The 19,757-nt window shown below is 48.6% G+C and overlaps 1 protein-coding gene across 1 annotated transcript; it reads right to left on the reverse strand.

Annotated features, from left to right (window-relative positions):
- Window positions 1-462: 462 nt before the first annotated feature.
- LOC107113241 (uncharacterized protein K02A2.6-like) lies at window positions 463-1,314 on the reverse strand (the record flags this gene model as incomplete). Its single annotated transcript, XM_015414541.1, has 2 exons — window positions 463-508; window positions 611-1,314. Coding segments are annotated over 2 exons (750 nt in total), but the record flags the coding sequence as incomplete, so codon positions are not given.
- Between the last annotated feature and the right edge of the window lie 18,443 nt (window positions 1,315-19,757).

Raw genomic sequence — 19,757 nt, forward strand, 5'->3', positions numbered from 1 at the left:
CAGATAAGTCGGCATTTGCCGCGAACGCTGGGACCTGCGGAGCGGTGCAGGCTCCATGGGTATACAAGGTTGTGGGTCAGAGTGGGGTTCACTACAGCCTGGATCAGGCACAGACTCGACTGGGATTTCAGCCCCGCACACAGGGTTCTGCCCTGACTCGGGGACAGTACCGGGCCTTTCGGTACTCACCGCCTGCTCTGGGGGTCTCCACTCAACATCAGGGGATTCAGCCGTCGGAGAGTCAGCGCTGTCCCTAGCCCAACGTCTCCTTAACTGATCTATGTGGCGCCGCCATATTCGACCGTCAGCTAACTGCACCACATACATTCGAGTACCCACAGAGTCGGATATAACCCCAGGAAGCCATAAGTGCCCGTTTGCATAATTTCGTGCGAAAACCTTGTCCCCTTTTTCAAACATGCGCACCTTCGGTTGCGCCGTGGTACGCTCGGATTGCTCTTCAGTGAGGTCTGGGTGCATTCGGTTCAAACGGGTCGTGAGTCTCCGCCCCATTAACAATTCGGCCGGACTACGGCCTGTAGCACTACAGGGGGTGGTGTGCTGCAGCAAAAGAAAGGAGCCCAGCCTCTGGCTCCAGTCCCCTTCGTCCATTTTACCCAGGGCCTCTTTGGCCGTCCTGACCATCCGTTCGGCTTGGCCATTAGATGCCGGATGGAAAGGGGCCGAAGTCATTTGGCGTATGCCATTACTCGTGAGGAAGAGCCTAAATTCCTCAGACACAAATTGAGGCCCGTTGTCACTGACGATGACGTCAGGCAACCCGTGGGTGGCAAAAAGTCGGCGGAGCGCATGGATCACAGCAAGTGATGTGGTCGATTTCATATGCACGACCTCCAGCCATTTGGACATAGCGTCCACCACAATTAGGAACATTTGCCCTTGGAGAGGGCCAGCAAAATCTATATGCAATCTGGCCCAGGGTTTACCAGATGACTCCCAGCCTTGGGGTGTAGCTTGTGGGGGATCGGGTCTGACTTGCTGGCATTTGGGACACCCTCGTACCCATTCTTCGATCTCTTTGTCCAGCCCCGGCCACCAGACATACCCTCTGGCCAACGCTTTGGTGTGTACCATACCGGGGTGACCCTCGTGCAGCGACTCTAACACTCTCGTCCTGAGTTTGTCAGGAACCACCACCCTGTTCCCCCATAATACACAGCCCTTAGAAATGGATAGTTCATTTTGACGGCTTTTGTAAGGGCCGAACTCCGGTTCAACGCTTCCAACCGGCCACCCCCTCCAAACCCAGTTTAATACTCGGGACAGCACGCTATCCTTGGCCGTGTGTGCTGCAATGTCCCTGGATGATACCGGGGGTCGAGGAAGCTCCTCAATTGCCAAGACCTCACAGGCGGGGGCAGGGTCTGCGCCAATGTCCGGCACCGGGCACCGGCTGAGGGCATCCGCATGCCCAATCGCTTTCCCAGGCCGGTGCTCTAAGTCAAAATCATAAGCCTGCAAAAATATCGCCCATCTAAGCATGCGTGGGGACATGATGTTTGGCAATTGCTTATCGGGCGCAAAAATCCCCAGTAGCGGCTTGTGGTCAGTGACCAGCAAAAATCGTCTGCCAAAAATAAAATCATGGAACTTTTTGACAGCCGCTACCAACGCCAGACCCTCCTTGTCTATCTGGGCATAGTTCCGCTCTGCCGCAGATAGTGATCTAGAATAAAAAGCGATAGGCGCTTCGCTCCCATCAGGCATCAGATGGCTTAAAACTGCGCCTACTCCAAACGGTGAAGCGTCAGCAGCTAACACCAGGAGCTTGTGTTCATCATAATGCGTGAGTACGGCATTAGATGTCAGCAGCTCCTTGACTCCCACAAAAGCCTTTTCCTCGGCCTGCCCCCACTTCCATTTTGCCTCCTTGTGCAAAAGCGCGTGCAAAGGGGCCGCCACTGATGCCTTATGCGGTAAAAACGCATGATAAAAATTCAGGAGTCCTAAAAAGGATTGGAGCTCCTTCTTACTCACCGGCCTGGGGGCGTTTTGGATTGCAGATACCTTCTCATCCGTGGGGTGGACTCCCTCTGCGTCAATGCGAAACCCCAGGAAGTCCACACTTTCCACCCCGAGCGTGCATTTTGAGCGCTTAACTCTGAGGCCGGCATTTTGAAAACGCCTGAGGACCTCTTTAACCCGGTCCAGTAGTTCCTGTTCAGACCCGCCCGCAATCAGCACGTCGTCAAAATAGGGCACTGTGCCAGGTACCCCCCTTAGTAGACGTTCCATGAGGCCCTGAAAAATCCCAGGTGCTACGTTGACCCCGAATTGCAGCCTGTTCACTTTAAAAGCCCCTTGGTGGGTTACAATTGTTTGGGCCTCGGCAGCCTCCGGGGTGACAGGCAACTGCTGGTATGCCTGGGCCAGGTCAAATTTGGCGAAAATCTTGCCACCCCCCAGGGAAGCCAAAATGTGGCTTATTACCGGGACCGGGTACGAATGTTGCTGCAGCGCCTTGTTAATCGTACATTTGTAATCGGCGCATAGTCGTATGGACCCATCTGATTTGACAGGGGTTACGATCGGGGTCTCCCATTTGCTGTATGGTACTGGCTCTAAAACCCCTTGCTCAACTAGTTTGTCAATCTCTTTTTCCACCTTATGTTTGAGAGACACAGGTACTTTCCGATACTTCAACCTAATAGGTTTGACTGACGGATCTAAGTCAAACGCAACCGGGGGGCCCTTGTACCTTCCCAACCCTTCGGCAAATACATCAGGGAACAGGTCGTACAGCATGCCCCATTTATTTTCAGACATCCTGTTAATCCCAGAAATACCGATGCCCAATGGCTCAAACCAATCTAACCCTAGCAGGTTAACCCGGTCTCCCTCTGCAATCAGGAATGACAGTTTAACACATTTCCCCTTATACTCAACAGTAACAGAGTCCCGTCCGGCCAAGGGAATTCGGTTGCCCTGGAAGTCGGACACTCTGGTTCCCGCAGGCTGGAGCCGCCGCCGGCTTCGGTTCGGGAACAACTGGCGCCAGGACGCGGCAGAAATCACCGTCACGGACGATCCTGAGTCCACCTCCATTGTACAGGGTCGGCCGTCGAGGAGTGGAGTCACGGTGATCTTGCCCTGGCTGCTGGTGCGATTTACGGCCGATGCGCTCGACAAGGTCGCCGTCAACTGGCAGCTTGCTTCCGATGCTGAGGAACGGGTCTTGCCTTGGGTGCTGACTGGAGTGCCCCTCTGCGCTGACCGGTTGTTAGTTGAGGGATCCTTCTTCGCTGATCTGCAGACTCTGGCCAGATGACCACGCCGCCCACACGCTCTGCAGTCGACATCACGAGCCCAACAGGAGCCGCGCTGGTGCTTCCCGCCACAACCGGAGCAAGGCTTGACGTTGGTAGTCTTCGCTGGGGTCCGCTTGCCTCGAACCGCGTTGACGTCATCATCCGCGTCTTCGCCCTCGCTGTCTCGTTGAGCGTGTATACTGGGCTCTGCCACCCGCTGGCGGACCTCCTTCGTGGACTTCTCCGCTGCTTCCGCGGCCACGGCCTCTTCGTAGGCCACTGCCCAGGTCAGGGTGGTGCGGGCGAACAGCCTCTGTTGCAGCCTTTCATCTTTGAGACCGCAGACGAGACGGTCTCTGAGGGCTTCCTCCACGTTGTGGAAATTACATGGTCGTGCGGCTTTGCGAAGGGCCGCCACGAAATCTGCGATGGTCTCGCCTCCGGCCTGGTTCCGCTTGTAAAAAGCGTGCCGGCAGGCGATCTCCGACGGTTGTGGAGAATAGTGAGCCTTAAGCTTCTCAGTGATGTCAGCGTAGGTGACAGTCTTTATATCCGTGGGGGCCACCAACGACCTGGCTATGTTGAAGGTTCCCTTCCCGCAGGAACTCAGGAGGCACGCCCGTTTCTTGGTCGCGTCGGTAATGTCGTGCGTTTCCAGATGGAACTCGAACCTGGACAGGTAGGAGTCCCAGTCTTCTGAGGAGGGTTCGAAGCACTCGAACTTCTGGCTTCCAGCCATCGTGGGAGACTTGGGCACCGGAGCTGGTGGCGCCTCCACTGGATCGGCTGCTGTGCTTTGCCCGCTTTCTTCTGAGTCCGAAGTGTGGATGTCCGCAGGGCTGCCTACCTGCTCCAACATCCCACCCTCGTCGCCAATTGTTAGATCGCGCTAACAAAGGACTCGTAGAGTGATTCAGCAAGTGATTCAGCTTTATTAGAAGTAACGAACAAGCACTAACTCAGTAAGAAACCAGAACAGGAAACAGTGGGAGCTTATGCTCCTTTTAAACATAACCGGGCTAATGTAGCCACGCCTATTTACAATTAACAACCAATGAGATTGCTTAGTTAAGGACCAATGGGAGTCTTTCCCGCCTAGGGAATGGTATCGTTCTGATTGGTCGCTGTTACGAAGCGACCAATAGGAAGGTCGCTCAGAGGAGCCCTGGTCTGGCTCGAAGCTTAACATAGGAGTCCTATGAGGTGATTCATGTAATCGTTTCAATACATTACATAAACCTCACAAAACTGTGAAAGATGGGGAAAAAACAGAGAGTTTCAGGACAATTCCTACCAGCTGACTGACTACGGAGGTGTTGAGCTTATCTTGGAATGGCATTACATACCCTCAGCCCAGGGGTGCCAGCTCTGGGTGGGGGAATACCTAGAGTCCAACCTCCAAAGTAGCCATTTTCTCCAGGGGAACTGATCTCTGTCAGCTGGAGATCAATTGCAATAGCGGGAGATCTCCAGGCCCCACCTAGAGGCTGGCAACCCTCCAGGCTCAGCTTGGCTGCAGACACAGCTTTTATGACTATGAGCTTCACAAAAAATCTCCCTGTGGCCCTGCAGAGAGCTAACCCTCTCTTTGAAAACTCAAACCAAACACTGTCCCTTCCCGAAACCACAGGGCTTGTTTTGTTTCCTTCCAGAAGCCATTTTATACTGGACCCTGTTCCCCATGGCAGCCATTTTGTGGTGGCAGCCAACAAATTCTCCAGATTCCAAAAGTCCTGCAGGCTAAAGAAGGTTCCAGCGACTGGCTCTCGCTTCTAAACAGGCTGAGAAGAGTCCCAGCAGTTCAACACGCACAACGTTTATAGTCTGCCGCAAACAGCCAACATGGCTGATTGGATAAAAGAGCTTTTTTTAAAGAAAACAACTACGACTTTTAGTAGAGCTGAATTTTAAAATAAAGTAGCCTTTCACAGAGACTGGTTAAATTCTTAATCAGTACTGACATGGCTGGCTTCTGATAGTGTTCCCCTTTGATCCCTGAGTGTTCAGAAAGGAGGCCAGTGGCTGTCGGGTGAGAAGGCGGGACACGTTTGCCGTTGGCACATTTATTATGATTGACTGCCTGATCATTTTGGGATTGCCTTTATCATTCGGCTTCCAGCACTGGCTGCCTCGCCCGTGGCATGTATATCACTGCCTTCACAGTGAGGCTGAGGGTTTGGCTTCACAAGAGCAGCGTTTGCTTCCCCCCCCCCCCCGTTCTCCTGCTTGAATGCACTCTCTGAAATCCATCATGGCTCCGGCTCCGTGGAATGGGCTCCCTGAAGAGGTCGGGGTGCCCCTTCCTTGGAGATTTTCAGGAGGTGCCGCAGGGCCTGCCTGTTTGCTGGGTTTTTGAGGGGGTTTGAATGGCAAGCATCTTTTTTTTGGGGGGGGAGGAAGGAGAGATTTGGGGTTTGTTATTTTAAGAACATAAGAAGAGCCCTGTTGGGTCAGACCAGTGGCCCATGTAGTCCAGCATCCTGTCTCACACAGCGGCCAACAACAGGGCATAGAGACCGAGGCCTTCCCCTGATGTTGCCTCTTGGCAGTAGAATTCAGAGGATGACTGCCACTGAATGCGGAGGCTCCCTTTAGTTACTAGGGCTAGTAGCCACTGATAGATCTCCCCTCCATTAATCTGTCTAATCCCCTTTTAAAGCCATCTATGCCTGTGGCCTGGGGTTGCCAACCCCCCGAGGTGGATGGTTTTCCCCATAATTTCAGGGCCCAAAATCTGCCTCCAGCCAACTGGCAGGCAGGGGAGCCCCACCCTCGAACAGCCCTGCTGCGCCCGACTTGCCTGGTGCGGTGATGTCACCTGGAGGTGACGTCATTAAACCGGGCATGTTGTGCAGGGGATGCTCTGACATTGAGCTAAAAACTCTATGGTGACAATCAATGCTCCCTCTATGCTGTGGAGTCTTGTAAGCAAAAATTCTACTTTGTGAGCTACTGGCATTAAAGTTGTGAGTGAGCAATTTGGCTACTGCATACATTAGTTTGCTCTGGAGCTATCCTTTCTGAGCGAAGACAAAAATGTGTGAGCCGGAGGCTAAAAACCTGTGAGCTAGCTCACGCTAACTCAGCTTAGAGGGAACACTGGGGACCATAGAGTTTTTAGCTGAATGCCAGAGCGTCCCCTGTAGAACGTGCCTAGTGCGATGATGTTACTTCCGGGTGGGAAGGCCAGGATCTCCCCACCAGCAGAGAGGTGAGACCTGGCAACCTTCCTGTGCCCATCGCTACATCCTCTGGCGGCAAACTCCACATTTTAATCACACTCTGCGTGAAGAAGCACTTCCTTTGAATAGTTCTATCGTAGTTCTCATCTGCCTTGAGTCCCAGTGAGGAAGGCAGACTATAAATGAAAATGAAAATGAATGAACGAATGAATACAAGGCCTGCGGGCAAACTGCGGTGACAGAGGCAAGGACATGTGATATGTTTTACAACAAATTTGTAGCATGTCGATCATTGGGACTAACTATCACTCTGTCCTACATCTTTTTCTGGTGCTTGAACTGTTAGATCGCCGCTAACAAAGGATCGGAAAGTGATTTCAGCAAAGAAGTGATTCAGCTTTATTGAAGTAACAAACAAGCACTTAAACGCATTCATAACCAGAACAAGAAACGATGGGGAGCTAGGCTCCTTTTAAACATTCCCGGTGTAACAGGCCGGATTAACCCCCCAGCCAGAGTAACCCCAGGTTAATCTGGCCGGCTGTAACAGGCCAGATTCACCCCCCCGGCTAGAATAACCCCCCCATTCACCCCCCGGCCAGAGTAAACCCGGGGTTACTCTGACCTAGGCTAGAATAACCCCCCCAGGCCAGATTAACCCCCCAGGCCTGCTTTCTGGGGCTGCTGTATTTTCCTACTAAGAGAGATACTTCCCCAATAACAATCGAACACTCAAACAATCTCTTAGTAAGCTTGTCAATGACCAAGGCAACAACTGGGACCAATTTATCCCTGGTGTTCTGTTTGCGTATCACAAATCTGTGCATGCCTCAACCAAGTGTACTCCATTTGAGGTCATGTATGGACGGAAGGCAAAGCTTCCTATGGACCTCAAGCCCTCAGAGGCTGACATTGTGGGCTCCATGCCCCTTTCAGATGAAGCTAACCCTGATGTACTGGATACACTGACAACCATTAATAAAAAGCTCCGTTCAACCATCAGCACCAACATCCACTCTGCCCAGGAATACCAGGAGCGTGGCTTTGATCGTCGACACAACAGCAAGAAAGAAATCAGTGTTGGCTCCATAGTTTACATCAAGAATCAGCGCTGTGTTCGTCGCATGGGTTCAAAGATGGAACCACGCTGGATTGGACCCTACTCAGTTGTGGAATCCTTGACCAAGGGACGTGTAAAACTTAGGAACAGTAAGACTGACAAGATGCTGAACAACACCTACCACACCAGCAACCTTAAGATTTACCGGAAAGAAGGGGTTACAGGTTGTTGTGTTGTGCAGTTAAAAAGAAGAAGTTAAAAAAAGAAGTTAAAAAGAAGAAGAGATTGGATTCAGCTGACATTTAACTTACCACTCTGGCCAGGCGGGGGTTAGTATGGGCTAGCCCAGAGTAACCCCCCGCCTGGACTAACCCCCGGGGTTACTCTGGCCTGGCCAGGCAGGGGTTACTCTGGCCGGGGGGGGGGGTGAATCTGGCCTGTTACAGCTGGCCAGATTAACCCGGGGTTACTCTAGCCTAGGCCAGAATAACCCCTCAATAACCCCTCCGGGGTTATTCTAGCCTAGGCCAGAATAACCCCGGGGTTACTCTGGCCGGGGGGTTAATCCGGCCTGTTACACCGGGCTAACATAGCCACACCTATTTACAATAATCAACCAATGAGGTTGTTTGGATAAAGACCAATGAGCTTACTTCCCTCGCAGGGAACAGTGGCAGTTCTGATTGGTCGCTGTTGCAGAGCGACCAATAGGAGTTCATATCAGAGGAGCCTTTGTTCGGCTCAAGCTTAACATAGGATGTCAATGGAGTGATTCATGTAACACGTTCAATACATTACATGAACAATATCTGTCAGGTTCGGATATGGGAAGGCAGCTAAGCTAGAAGGAAGATGTTTAAATGAGAAGAACATAGGGAGGTACTGAATTGGGTAGGGCCAGTTCACGCACACACCTCCAAGCAACCCAAGTGGTTGCTTCTGGGATCAAACCAGGTAGGGGCAGCAACAGAAGGGAAGAGACTGGATTTATACCCTGTCCTTCACTACCCAAAGGAGTCTCAGAGTGGCTTACCTGGGAGGTAGGTGGGGCTGAGGGAGCTCTTTCAAGAACAGCTCTGGGAGAACTTGTCACTGACCCAAGGTCACCCCAGCAGCTGCATGTGGAGGAGTGGGGAATCAAACCTGGTTCTCCCAGATTAGGGTCCATGCTCCTAACCACTACACCAAACAGGGAAGGAAGGAAGGGTCCCAGGCAACATGAGAGGAGATACATACCTCTTGTTGTGCAGATGCCATCTCTTTGGGACTGATTCACCCAAACTGGGCTGCGGAGATCCTTCTTTTGCACTCTTGCCTTGCATGGATCCTGATCCGCACAGGAGGAGGTGGGCCTCTTTCCCCCATGTCTCTATTGCTGCCTACCTGGGATCGATTCTTGGTGCCTGCCAGAGTGGCAGGAAGGAGGGCATTTGGAATGGTGTAAGAAACTGGTTCTGATGAGGGGGCCAGGAGTTCATTCTTCTTGGCCGGCATGGGACAGACTAAGCAAGCTCTCACTCTGCACCATTTGCCCAGCCTGAATGCTCCCAGGGGCTGCTCTTTGTCCCATTGGTGGCTCCATGTGTACATTGATGAAGTATACATCTCCTGTGGGGCAAATAACACTACCTGGGGCCATTTGAGGCTAGTAAAAAGGGACGGGGGGAACATGTAAGTCCTCTCCTCACAAATCATGGTTCCAATAAAAATGGAGTGTGTTTGCCTGGAATTAACTTCACAGCATGGAACTAAAAATATACATTTTATCACGAGGACCTGAGGAAAACGTAATGTGTAGTTGTTTAGTCTTGACCAGGGTAGGTCAAGTTTTACTTCAGAAGCACAAAAAAAAAGCTGGGGCGGCGGGATTACATGACAAAGGTGTAAAAGGAGAATTGGAGGGAGACAGAGAAACCAAAATTGCTATTTCTGCAAATTGTGAAGAGAAGGGGGCAAGCGTCTGCGAGTTATTCACTAGAATTATGCTTCTCCAGAGAGGAGACGATTCATGTTAGTGTTTTCCCCCTCACAAGTCAGGCGTCAGCATATTGTCAGAGCCCACCATTAGTCAAGGATTCATCCCCCCCTTAGACTTGCGAATCACTTTTCAAAGTGAGAATTTTCTTCAGGCTTTCTCTCAATCTGCCGTTTACAAAAGAAGAGAACTATTTTTTTGGGGGGGGAGAGTTTATACTATTCCTCTGTGTTTGTGTGTGTATGTGAGGGAAGAACTAACTTTCCATTGCTATGGTATGCCTCAGCCACATATACCTTATTTCTTCAAACAGCAGAGAGGGGAAATGGGGAACTTGCTTCCATCAACTCGGAGGAATGAGAAACATTTGTATTTCGCATCCATCAGATTCTCAGACAACCACAAAGGAGTCTGAGGTGTTGTTCTGACAGAGCAGTGTGATATTTCTCCGACATTGTGTGCCACGTTCAGTGTCTTTGGGAGTGGCGCTTGCTGACGAAGTGCCCTCCTTGGGTCTGTCCGGAGGAAAGTTATCCCTTTGAAATGAAAGCTATCTGTGTGTGCCACTCTGGCTTTGTGCCCAGCCTAGGTTTCCGCAGCACATTTTATTTATTTTATTTTATTAATGTGGCATGAATTAGCCGTGGCTCTTTGAGAGACATTTCCTTTCTCCCCGGAGCAGACTGAGTTGCTCTAAACCCAGGGGTCATTTCCTGCAGGAGCACACAGGAGCTCCGGCAGTAAAGAGCCCAGGGGGCGGGCACATGCAACAAGCCACACCCCCTGCTCCCAGCAGCCCTCAGTCAGAGCAAGAAGCAGCCAGGTAAGTTGCAGAGTCCGCCCCCCCCATCCAAAACAGTCCAGTCCAGTGGCACCTTTAAGACCAAGTTTTATTCAGATACAAGCTCTCCCTCCTCTGCGAGGGCAGATTGCATGTCCCCCCCCCCACTCTTTTTCTACGAAATGACCCCTGTCTAAACCTATCAGTAACTTAATATATATATTATAATATTATAATATATATATAAACTTTGACTCAGCATAGCTGTTCTTTTTTCATTTGTCTTTTCATGGGCATGGCACCACAGACAAAGAGAAATGTATAAGTCGCTTCTCTGACTTGCTAGTTCACTCCTGTTGATATGTACGCTAAATCCTACTACAATCACTCCCTAGCGACTGGAGATCAGCCCCATTGTTGCCAGGGCATTACCACAAAATGTTAATGTCTGGGACTGTTTGCATGGGAAGCCGGTGCATTCCCTTTGTTCCCTTGAAAATGTTGTTTCTCCTTTCCACAAAGAGATTACGTTAGAGGTACAAGCTCTAGAAACTGTAATCGAGGCCTGCAATCCTCTTATTAGCAGTTCAGAGGTGTAATGAAATCTTGGCAAGCTTTTCAGCTTAGATATTTAAATTCTTTTTTTGTGTATGTTAAAAATTTCCATAAATGTGGAGTAACCCTGATTATCTATGTGTCGTGATTATATATGGACTTGTTGTAAGGATAAGTATATTACTGGCTGATTATAGCAGACAACCCCCCCACCTCCCCGAGAGGGAAGAGATTATCTCCAACAAATAGAGCCTATGCATGTTTCCTCAGAAATATGTCCCACGAAATTCAACTTGACTTGCATTTCAATTGGCCCTGTTGCCCAGGGACAGTTCCCATTAGCCGATACCCTTCCCTTGCAAATCAGTGTCCCTGTGTGGTCCCTGATTGGTCTTTGGGGGATGTCATTTTAAAATGTTAGTGTGGGAGGTTAGAGTTCTTCAGGAATGAAGTTTTTATTTGGGGTCTCAAGAAGTGAAATCTCTGAATGGGATGCTGGTGGACGCCTTTTATCTGGACCACAAATGAGGCACATGACCTCTAAGGCCCATGTAAGGCAAAATCTGCAATTCTGAGTAGGCTTTCTCAAGCACCTGCCAGTTTTAACTCATATTTTGCTCACCAGTCGTTGGGGTTGCCAGGTCCAGGTTGGGAAATTCCTGTAGATTTGCGGGGAGGAGCCTGAGGAGGACAGAGTTTGAGGAGGAGAAGGACTCTCTAGCCGCCACCTGGAGGTTGGCAACCCCACCAGGAAGAGGCCTGTTACTTGAGCTGCTCAGATACTTTCCAGTGAATTGGGATGCGTCAGTTTTGCACGCTTATGCTGGTTTTTCCTGAAAAAATGCAGTGATTTCTAACAGCAGCTACTAAAAACTCCAGCTTAAAAAAAATCAATTTGAAGTGAAACTTATTATTTAGATGTCTCAGTGTGCTTTCCTTGCCTACTTATTGTGATCATGAACCTACTTTTCTCTCTTTCTCTCTCTCTCCGGACATTGGTAAAGTATACCCTCAGACTTAATTTTTCCAGTGAATTGGGATGCGTCAGTTTTGCACGCTTATGCTGGTTTTTCCTGAAAAAATGCAGTGATTTCTAACAGCAGCTACTAAAACCTCCAGCTTAAAAAAAATCAATTTGAAGTGAAACTTATTATTTAGATGTCTCAGTGTGCTTTCCTTGCCTACTTATTGTGATCATGAACCTACTTTTCTCTCTTTCTCTCTCTCTCCGAACATTGGTAAAGTATACCCTCAGACTTAATTTTTAAGAAACCAATTAGTAGAGAACAGGCTACTGAAGACTGAGTGAATATGTCATGAAGCAGCAGGGTAGTACCTTCAGTGATTTGTCGTAACAGCCGAGTGGGGTGAGATTTCAGCCATGTCCCATAGAAGCACGTTCCACTTTTACTTTTATTTTATTTGTAAGATTTTTTATTTCAAAGATATCTGACAAACAATCGACAAACAAACATAGATACATAATTGGGGAGGTTTCATTTTATCATTTTTCTTTTCATATAGTCATTTGACCTCATACTGTAGCCAACAAATTCATTTCTTGCACCTAATAGCTTTAGTGCACACATTTTGCTCACAAATATATATATAGTTCTTATTCTTTTTACTGTGGCTGTAAGACTAGGTCTTTTATGTGTTATGTTCCTCTATCCATTTATAAAACCTTGACCATGTATCTTCAAAGTCCTCTTTGTTATTTCCTCTCAGCATTAAAGGTAAGTTGTCCATCTCTGCTGTTTCCAGTATTTTATTTCCTCTTTTATCTTTGATATATCGGACAGCATGTAACTTTCTGGGCAATGGCAGCTGTACACGCTTGCAGCCTATACTTGTAAGGATAAAATTATGACTGCTTCTACTCTGGGATTTTTCAACCCAGGTAGCATACAGTGCGCCCAGGGTTGCCATTTCCTGGTTGGGAAATCCCTGGAGATTTTGAGATGAAGTCTGGGGAGGGCGAGGTTTGGTGAGGGGAGGAACCTCTGCAGGGTATAATGCCATACAGCCCACCATCCAAATGAGCCATTTTATCCCGCTGAACAAATCTCCATCATCTGGAGACCAATTGTAATTCCGGGAGACATCCAGGCCCCACCTGGAGGTTGGCAACCCTATGCACATGCCTACATTATTAAAGAGCTGACCCATGGCCTCTTCCTCTTTTGGAGCAAGCGGGGTTCTTGAAGAGAGAAGGAGATTGGATTTATATCCCGCCCTTCACTCCCCAAAGGTGTCTCAGAGCGGCTTACAAACTCCTTTCCCTTCCCCTCCCCACAACAGAGAACCCTGTGAGGTAGGTGGGGCTGAGAGAGCTCTTTCCAGAAACTGCTCTTTTTTCAAGAACAGCTCTTATCAGAACTATGGCTTGCCCAAGGTCATCCAGCCAGGTGCAAGTGGAGGAGTGGGGAATCAAACCCGGTTCTCCCAGATCAGAGTCCGCACACTTAACCACTACACCAAACTGGCATTCCCTTCTAAGCTGAAGTGAAGAAAAACTGTGTTTGCTCCAGCTTAAAAGGGCAGTGGTGTCCTAGCTGCAGGCAGAACCTCTGCATGAAAGCTCTTCCTGTAGCCAATCCGTGGAGGGTGTGGAGCTGAGTGCTGCCTTCAAAATGGCAGGGCTAAGCTTTGGCATCCCCCTCTGTAGCCATTTTACAGCTGAGCTGCAACTCTGGTTCAACTGTTGGGGGGAGGGGAGATGGCCGGGCCACGAGGGTAGGGATGCCAGACCCCCCGGTGGGGGCAAGGGTCTCCTGCTTTCAGGCCCCACTTCTCCACCACTGGCCAGCTGGCTAGCAGGGGGAACTAGCCCCCCTCATAATGGGAGGAATGCTGGAAATTAACGCGACATGCCCACATGACCCAGAAGTGACATAGGCACATTGGGGACCCTGGGGGGGGGGCGATGCTCTGGGTTTTGGGCAAAACTCTATGGTAGAAGCTAATTCTACCATAGAGTTTTGCCCTGAAACCAGAGTGTCACCCCCCAACATGCCTATTTCACTTCCAGGTCATATAGGCACATTGCATTCATTTCTGGCATTCCTCCATGCTCCCAGTAAGTCTACCCCCATCTCTCGCTGGCTGCTCCAAGGGACCAGGCAACCCAAACAGGAGGGCCTGCAAGATTTGCACCATTGGAACTTTTTAGGGTTTCTGGTCCCCCCCCTGGCCACCGGCAGGGAGTAAAGGGGTAGAGTTGTCAGCTCCAGGTTGGGAAATTCCTGGGGATTTGGGGTGGAGCCTGAGGAGGGCGGGGATCTCAGTGGAGTACAATACCATAGAGTCTATTTCCCAAACCATCCATTTTCTTCAGGGGTACTGTTCTCTGAAGTCTTGTGATGAGCTGTAATCCCGGGGGATCCTCAGGTCCCATCTTGAGGCTGGCATCCCATAACTCACCAAAACAGGACCGCGGAACCAAGACAGCTTCATTCGATGACAGCTTGACTAAAATGGAAAATATAGGCCAGATGCTCATTGCCCGGGGGAGCTGTAAAAATAACATCTGAAATGGTAATCATTTGTTCGGCCTCCTTCTGGGAAGGGAATATCTGGAATAATGTTTTCAACCCTTTCAGCCTGATTTGTGTACACGCCGGGGTATTGGACATTTTGTGGCATGGCGCCCGCTTGGTTTGTGAAAGGTCTTGATGGGTGGGTGATTATTCGGTTACGCGGCTGCTTTTTACGCCAATGGCCTGTGGCTAATGGGGTAATTGTGAAGTTCAAGGGCGCAATCCCAGACCTATTTGGGGTGGCATAAAACCCATAGCAGACTATTGTGGGATTTCCTTCAGAATCAGCATTCACAGGACTGGGCTACATAGTCATTTCGTAGCTCAGAACGTGACCCGCTTCAAAAGACGTTTGATCTCTCTTGTTTGTTTGTGTGCATGTAAAGTGCTGTGAAGTCAAAGCTGACTCATGGTCAACCCCACTAAGGAGCTTTCAAGGCCAGTGAGAAGCAGAGGTGGTTTGTCATTGCCAGTTTGGTGTGGTGGTTAGGAGCATGGACTCTAATCTGGGAGAACCGAGTTAAATTCCCACTCCTCCATGTGCAGCTGCTGGTGTGACTTTGGCTCAGTTACAAGTTCTCTCAGAGCTGTTCCCTCAGGAGCAGTTCTGAAAAGAGGTCTCTCAGCCCCACCTAGAGATGTGAAGGCCTGGAAAAAAACCGGAAAAATTCAGAAAAAAAAACGTTTTTTCCCCGTTTTTTTCCTGAAGCCTTTTTGTTTTTTTTCCGAAAAATTGGAAAAATTGAAAAAAGAAAAGAAAAGAAAAGAAAATGATTATGGAACATTTTATTTTAACATGATGAATAAAATATTTTAAGACAAGGTGTTCAAATATTTTCCAAATCATTTCTTATATACACACACACACACACATACACAAACACACACATACACACACACACATATGGTATCAGATTGATCTAATTTCTGTGCACTGAGGACAATTAAGTCCTAGGTTACAAACTGAACTCTCCAATGCAAGAACAAGATGCATTTCTTCCTTTAGGAGGTGCGATTGTCAGAAGAAAATTAAAAAGTTTCAGTTTTGTTTTTGCATGTGGATGGGTATTCTGTTTGTAATAATTGTTTAGATACACTATATTTTTAATATGCTAGTTGTGATAATTTCATGCCAAGTAAAAATGTCCATAGTCATATTTTATGTTCCTAAAGTAATGGAATGACTTTCAATCTAGAAAAGACAAAAGAAATGCTAATGTAGCATTTTTTCCAATTTTTCCGAAAATTTCCGTTTTTTCCCGAAAAAACCCAAAATTCAAAATTTCCGCCTCCTGCTCCCCCTCCTCCTCCTCTTCCTCTGCAGAGTCTTCCTTGGTGGTCTCCCTTCCAACTACTGACTCGGCTTAGCTCCTGAGATCTGACAAAATCGGGCTATACCATGCCACCTTTCCTCCCCCTGCTTGTTTAACCCCCCTCCCCCAGTCCTATTTTATTCTTTAGAGCCATACGGGGCCTCGGTGCACATACCGGAATCATGAATCTCATCAATGTTTTCTCTTCAATTGTCAAATCAATGAAAGAAATACGTGAAAAGCCCAGTTTAATCTCTGTACATAAAAATCGACCCAAGCGGGCTCCTCAGCTTGCGGGGCTGGTTCGCTCAGGAGACTCTGCTTAACAATCACCTTGGAAGAAAAGGGAGAATTTTTGTGGGGGGAAAATACAGCTATTAGCCCTGATAGCTAAATGATAGCATTTTGCTCTGTGCCACCTGCTGGGGATAAACAACAGGAAGGGCACTCGGAACCACACGGTTGCTTGTGCGCTTCCAGAAGCAATTCTTTCACTTCTCTGCTTGCGCGCCCCGTAATTGCTTCCCTGCCTGCATCCATCCGGAGAACACTTTCCGTTAGCATCGCAAACCCTGTTGGGGACACAAATTGGGAGGCCAAGGTTTTTCTGGTTCTGATGGCTAACCTCACGGTCTGTCAACAGCCAAGTACCCATGGAAGAAGAAGAAGAAGAGGAGGAACGCTGGGGGCGGGGCCACGGCCATACAAGGGAAAACCATAGAGTTCCCCCCGCAGCCCGATCCGGCGGTGCCGGGGAACGGGCCTCTGGGGCAGGGGTTTCCCCGCCCCCCGGGGGGACTTGGGATCCCTATGTGAGGTAGGTGGGGCTGAGAGAGCTCTTTCAAGAACTGCCCTTGAGAGAACAGCTCTTGTCAGAACTATGGCTTGCCCAAAGTCATCCAGCAGCTACAAATGGAGGAGTGAATTATCAAACTGGTTCTCCCAGATTAGCGTCAGCGCACTTAACCACTACACCAAACCGACTCTGGTGGCTCTGGTAGCTAAGGGCAGGGCCGTGGTATGACTTTCGTGGGCCCTAGGTCCTTTTGCCTTTGTGGGCCCCGCCCCCTTCCTCCATAGGGATATCAAATATTATATTTTACAACTGCAATTGTAGAACATATTGATTTTACTGTACCGCCATCTTTAACTATTTATATCTATTTAGCTAGCACTTTATGATTGTGGATTGTTTTAAACTGGTTTTATCTATATTTACAATTGTCTATTTATATTTTATCTTTTGTAAGCCGCCCTGAGCCTGCCTTGGTGGGGAGGGCAGGGTATAAATACAACTAATAAATAAAATAAAGTTGAGTAAGTACCTTGTGCCCAGACTGGATTAGATTCATTTTTAAACCAACATGGTTGAAGTATGTATGAGGGTTGCCCTTTGGCCAAGGCCATGTAGTCCATATTGTTTATAGTCACTACGTTTTTCACTATTGTGCAAAATAACATATCAAGGGCGGAAAAATAAATTATTACTACATTTTAATTTTTTTCTTATTTCAGAAAAAATAACACATTTTTGTTCACCCTAAAAGTTTTGTGGGTACAAGGTACTTATGCCTTCGTGGGCCCCTCCCACTGCAATAATATCAATATTAAAAATTATTTTGGATATGACCTTAAATGCTACAACTTTTTTTTATGTTTTAGGCAAAGTTTAACAGATTTTTGTGGGCCTTAAACATTTCAATTTTTTTTTCTGATGTGAGACAAAAATTAATTTTTTTTTTGACCCTAAAAGTTTGGGTTTCCCCCCCTGATTTTAAAAGAAATCAAAACATTTTCGTGGACCCCCAAAAGTATTGTGAGCCCTAGGCACTGTGCCTACTGTGCCTAATGGATAAGTCGGCCTTGGCTAAGGGGAACATATGCACATTTGTAAGTGCTGTCAAGACGCAAGCAATCAAGGCAAGTGAGAAGCAGAGATGGTTTGCCAGTGCTTTCCTCTGCAGAGTTTTCCTTGGTGGTCTCCCATGTAAGTTCCAGAGTAAGTTCTGGAGCCCCTGGAGCCTTGTGTGCAGTTTGGGAGGCCTCACTTCAAAAAGGAGGTGGACAAAGCGGAGCGAGCACAGAGGAGAGCGACGAGGATGACTGGGGGCCTGGAGACCAAGCCCTGTGAGGAAAGGCTGAGGGACTTGAATGTTCAGTCTGGAGAAGAGGAGGTTGAGGGGGCACACGATTGCTCTCTTGAAATATTTGATGGGCTGTCACTGAGAGGAGGAGAGGGAGCTCTTCCTGGTGGCAGCAGAGAACAGGACTTGCGATAATGGATTTAAATTAAGGGCGGGAAGGTTCTGGCTGGATATTAAAGGTAAAGGTAAAGGTTCCCTTGCTCGAAAGCCAGTCGAATCCGACTCTAGGGTTGCGGTGCTCATCTCCGTTTCAAAGCCGAAGAGCCAGCGCTGTCCGAAGACGTTTCCATGGTCATATGGCCAGCATGACTAAACACCAAGGCACACAGAATGCTGGATATTAAGGAAAACCTTTTTACAGTAAGAGTTGTGCCACAGTGGAATCAGCTGCCAGGGGAGGTGGTGAGCTCCCCCTCCCTGGCAGTTGTTAAGCAGCGGCTGGACAAACCCTTGTCAGAGATGCTCTAGGCTGATCCTGCACTGAGCAGGGGGTTGGGCTAGATGGCCTGCAGGGCCCCTTCCAACTCTGGGATTCTATGATTCTAGCCAGGTCAGGCTCTCCTTAGCTTCTGCAGTCTGACAAGATGACTCTGTGTCCTGCTGCCTCCCCCCCGCTAAGTGGAACATCTACATACAGAACTAGCATACTTCTGAATGGGACCAAACTGCAGGAAATCACCATCACTTTCGTGTTCTGCTTCCTTTGGGATGCTAAGTTTACGACATATTTTTGGTCTGATCCAGCAGCAGGGCTATTTTTCTCTTGTATGAGGGAGACTAGGCTGTTGGCATGCCTCCATGCATCTGATGAAGCATGGCAGCTTCTGCTGGAATAAATGTTGTACATTTCTAAGGCAATATTGGGGTCCTGCTTAAAAGATGACGAAGAAGAGATTGGATCTATACCCCACCCTTCACTACCCAAAGGAGTCTCAGAGTGGCTTACAATCTCTTTTCCCTTCCCCTTCCCCACAGCAGACACCCTGTAAGGTAGGTGGGGCTGAGAGAGCTCTTTCGAGAACTGCTTGTGAGAGAACAGCTCTGAGAGAACTTGTAACTGACCCAAGGTCACACCAGTGGCTGCACATGGAGGAATGGGGAATCAACCCTGGTTCTCTCAGATTTGAGTCCGCACTCTTAACCACTCCACCAAACCGTCTGAGAAGGCATTGTCGTGAGCAACGAGTCCAGATTGAGTAGAATGGCAACATTAACTACGGGCATCCAGGAGAAATGAGCAAAACCGAGGTGCCCGACTCTGCCTTTAAAACACACACACACACACACACACAATCTAACCTGGTTCACATACAACAGAAGATGAGGACGTTTGCCAGATGCAATGTGCACCAGAGAAAAACAGAACCTGCCCGATTCCAGCTTCTACACAACAATATGGCTCACGACTGATAGATAGGAAGCATGACAGGGGGGACCATCAAGACCAGGAGCCTGTCACTTACTGGAAAACACTGAATTTGCTTTTGTTTTATCGTATGGCCCCACTGGGAGTGATAAGAAGCAGCTGTTGTGCCTAGCCTCCTTTAACTTGAAAATGATGGTGGATCCCTGGTGCAGGCCACGGGGATTCATTTACAGAGCACTTATGACAATAAGCCTCCAGAATCCTCTTGTCAGGGTCACCGTCTGTCTCTAGCTCTCAAAGATCCATGCCTTGACTATTACAGCAGTGACGGACAATGGAAGTACCAGAGTAGTAGATGATCTGTTTGGATTACTTTGGGGTTAATTCACAAGTCACAAAAAAGTTAGATTCAAAAGCTGGCCGTAGGTCATTTTAAAAACTCAAAGGGAGTAATCCTAAGCAGGTCTACTCAGAGGTAAGTCTCATTTTACTCAGTGGGACTTGCTCCCAGGGAAGTGTTCTGAGGATTGCTGCCTGAGGCACGTTCTTTAGCTCTGGAATTAAAGTGAGATG

This window comes from Gekko japonicus, unplaced genomic scaffold (genome assembly GCF_001447785.1).
Source record: "Gekko japonicus isolate JY-2015 unplaced genomic scaffold, Gekko_japonicus_V1.1 scaffold538, whole genome shotgun sequence".
NCBI lineage: Eukaryota > Metazoa > Chordata > Lepidosauria > Squamata > Gekkonidae > Gekko > Gekko japonicus.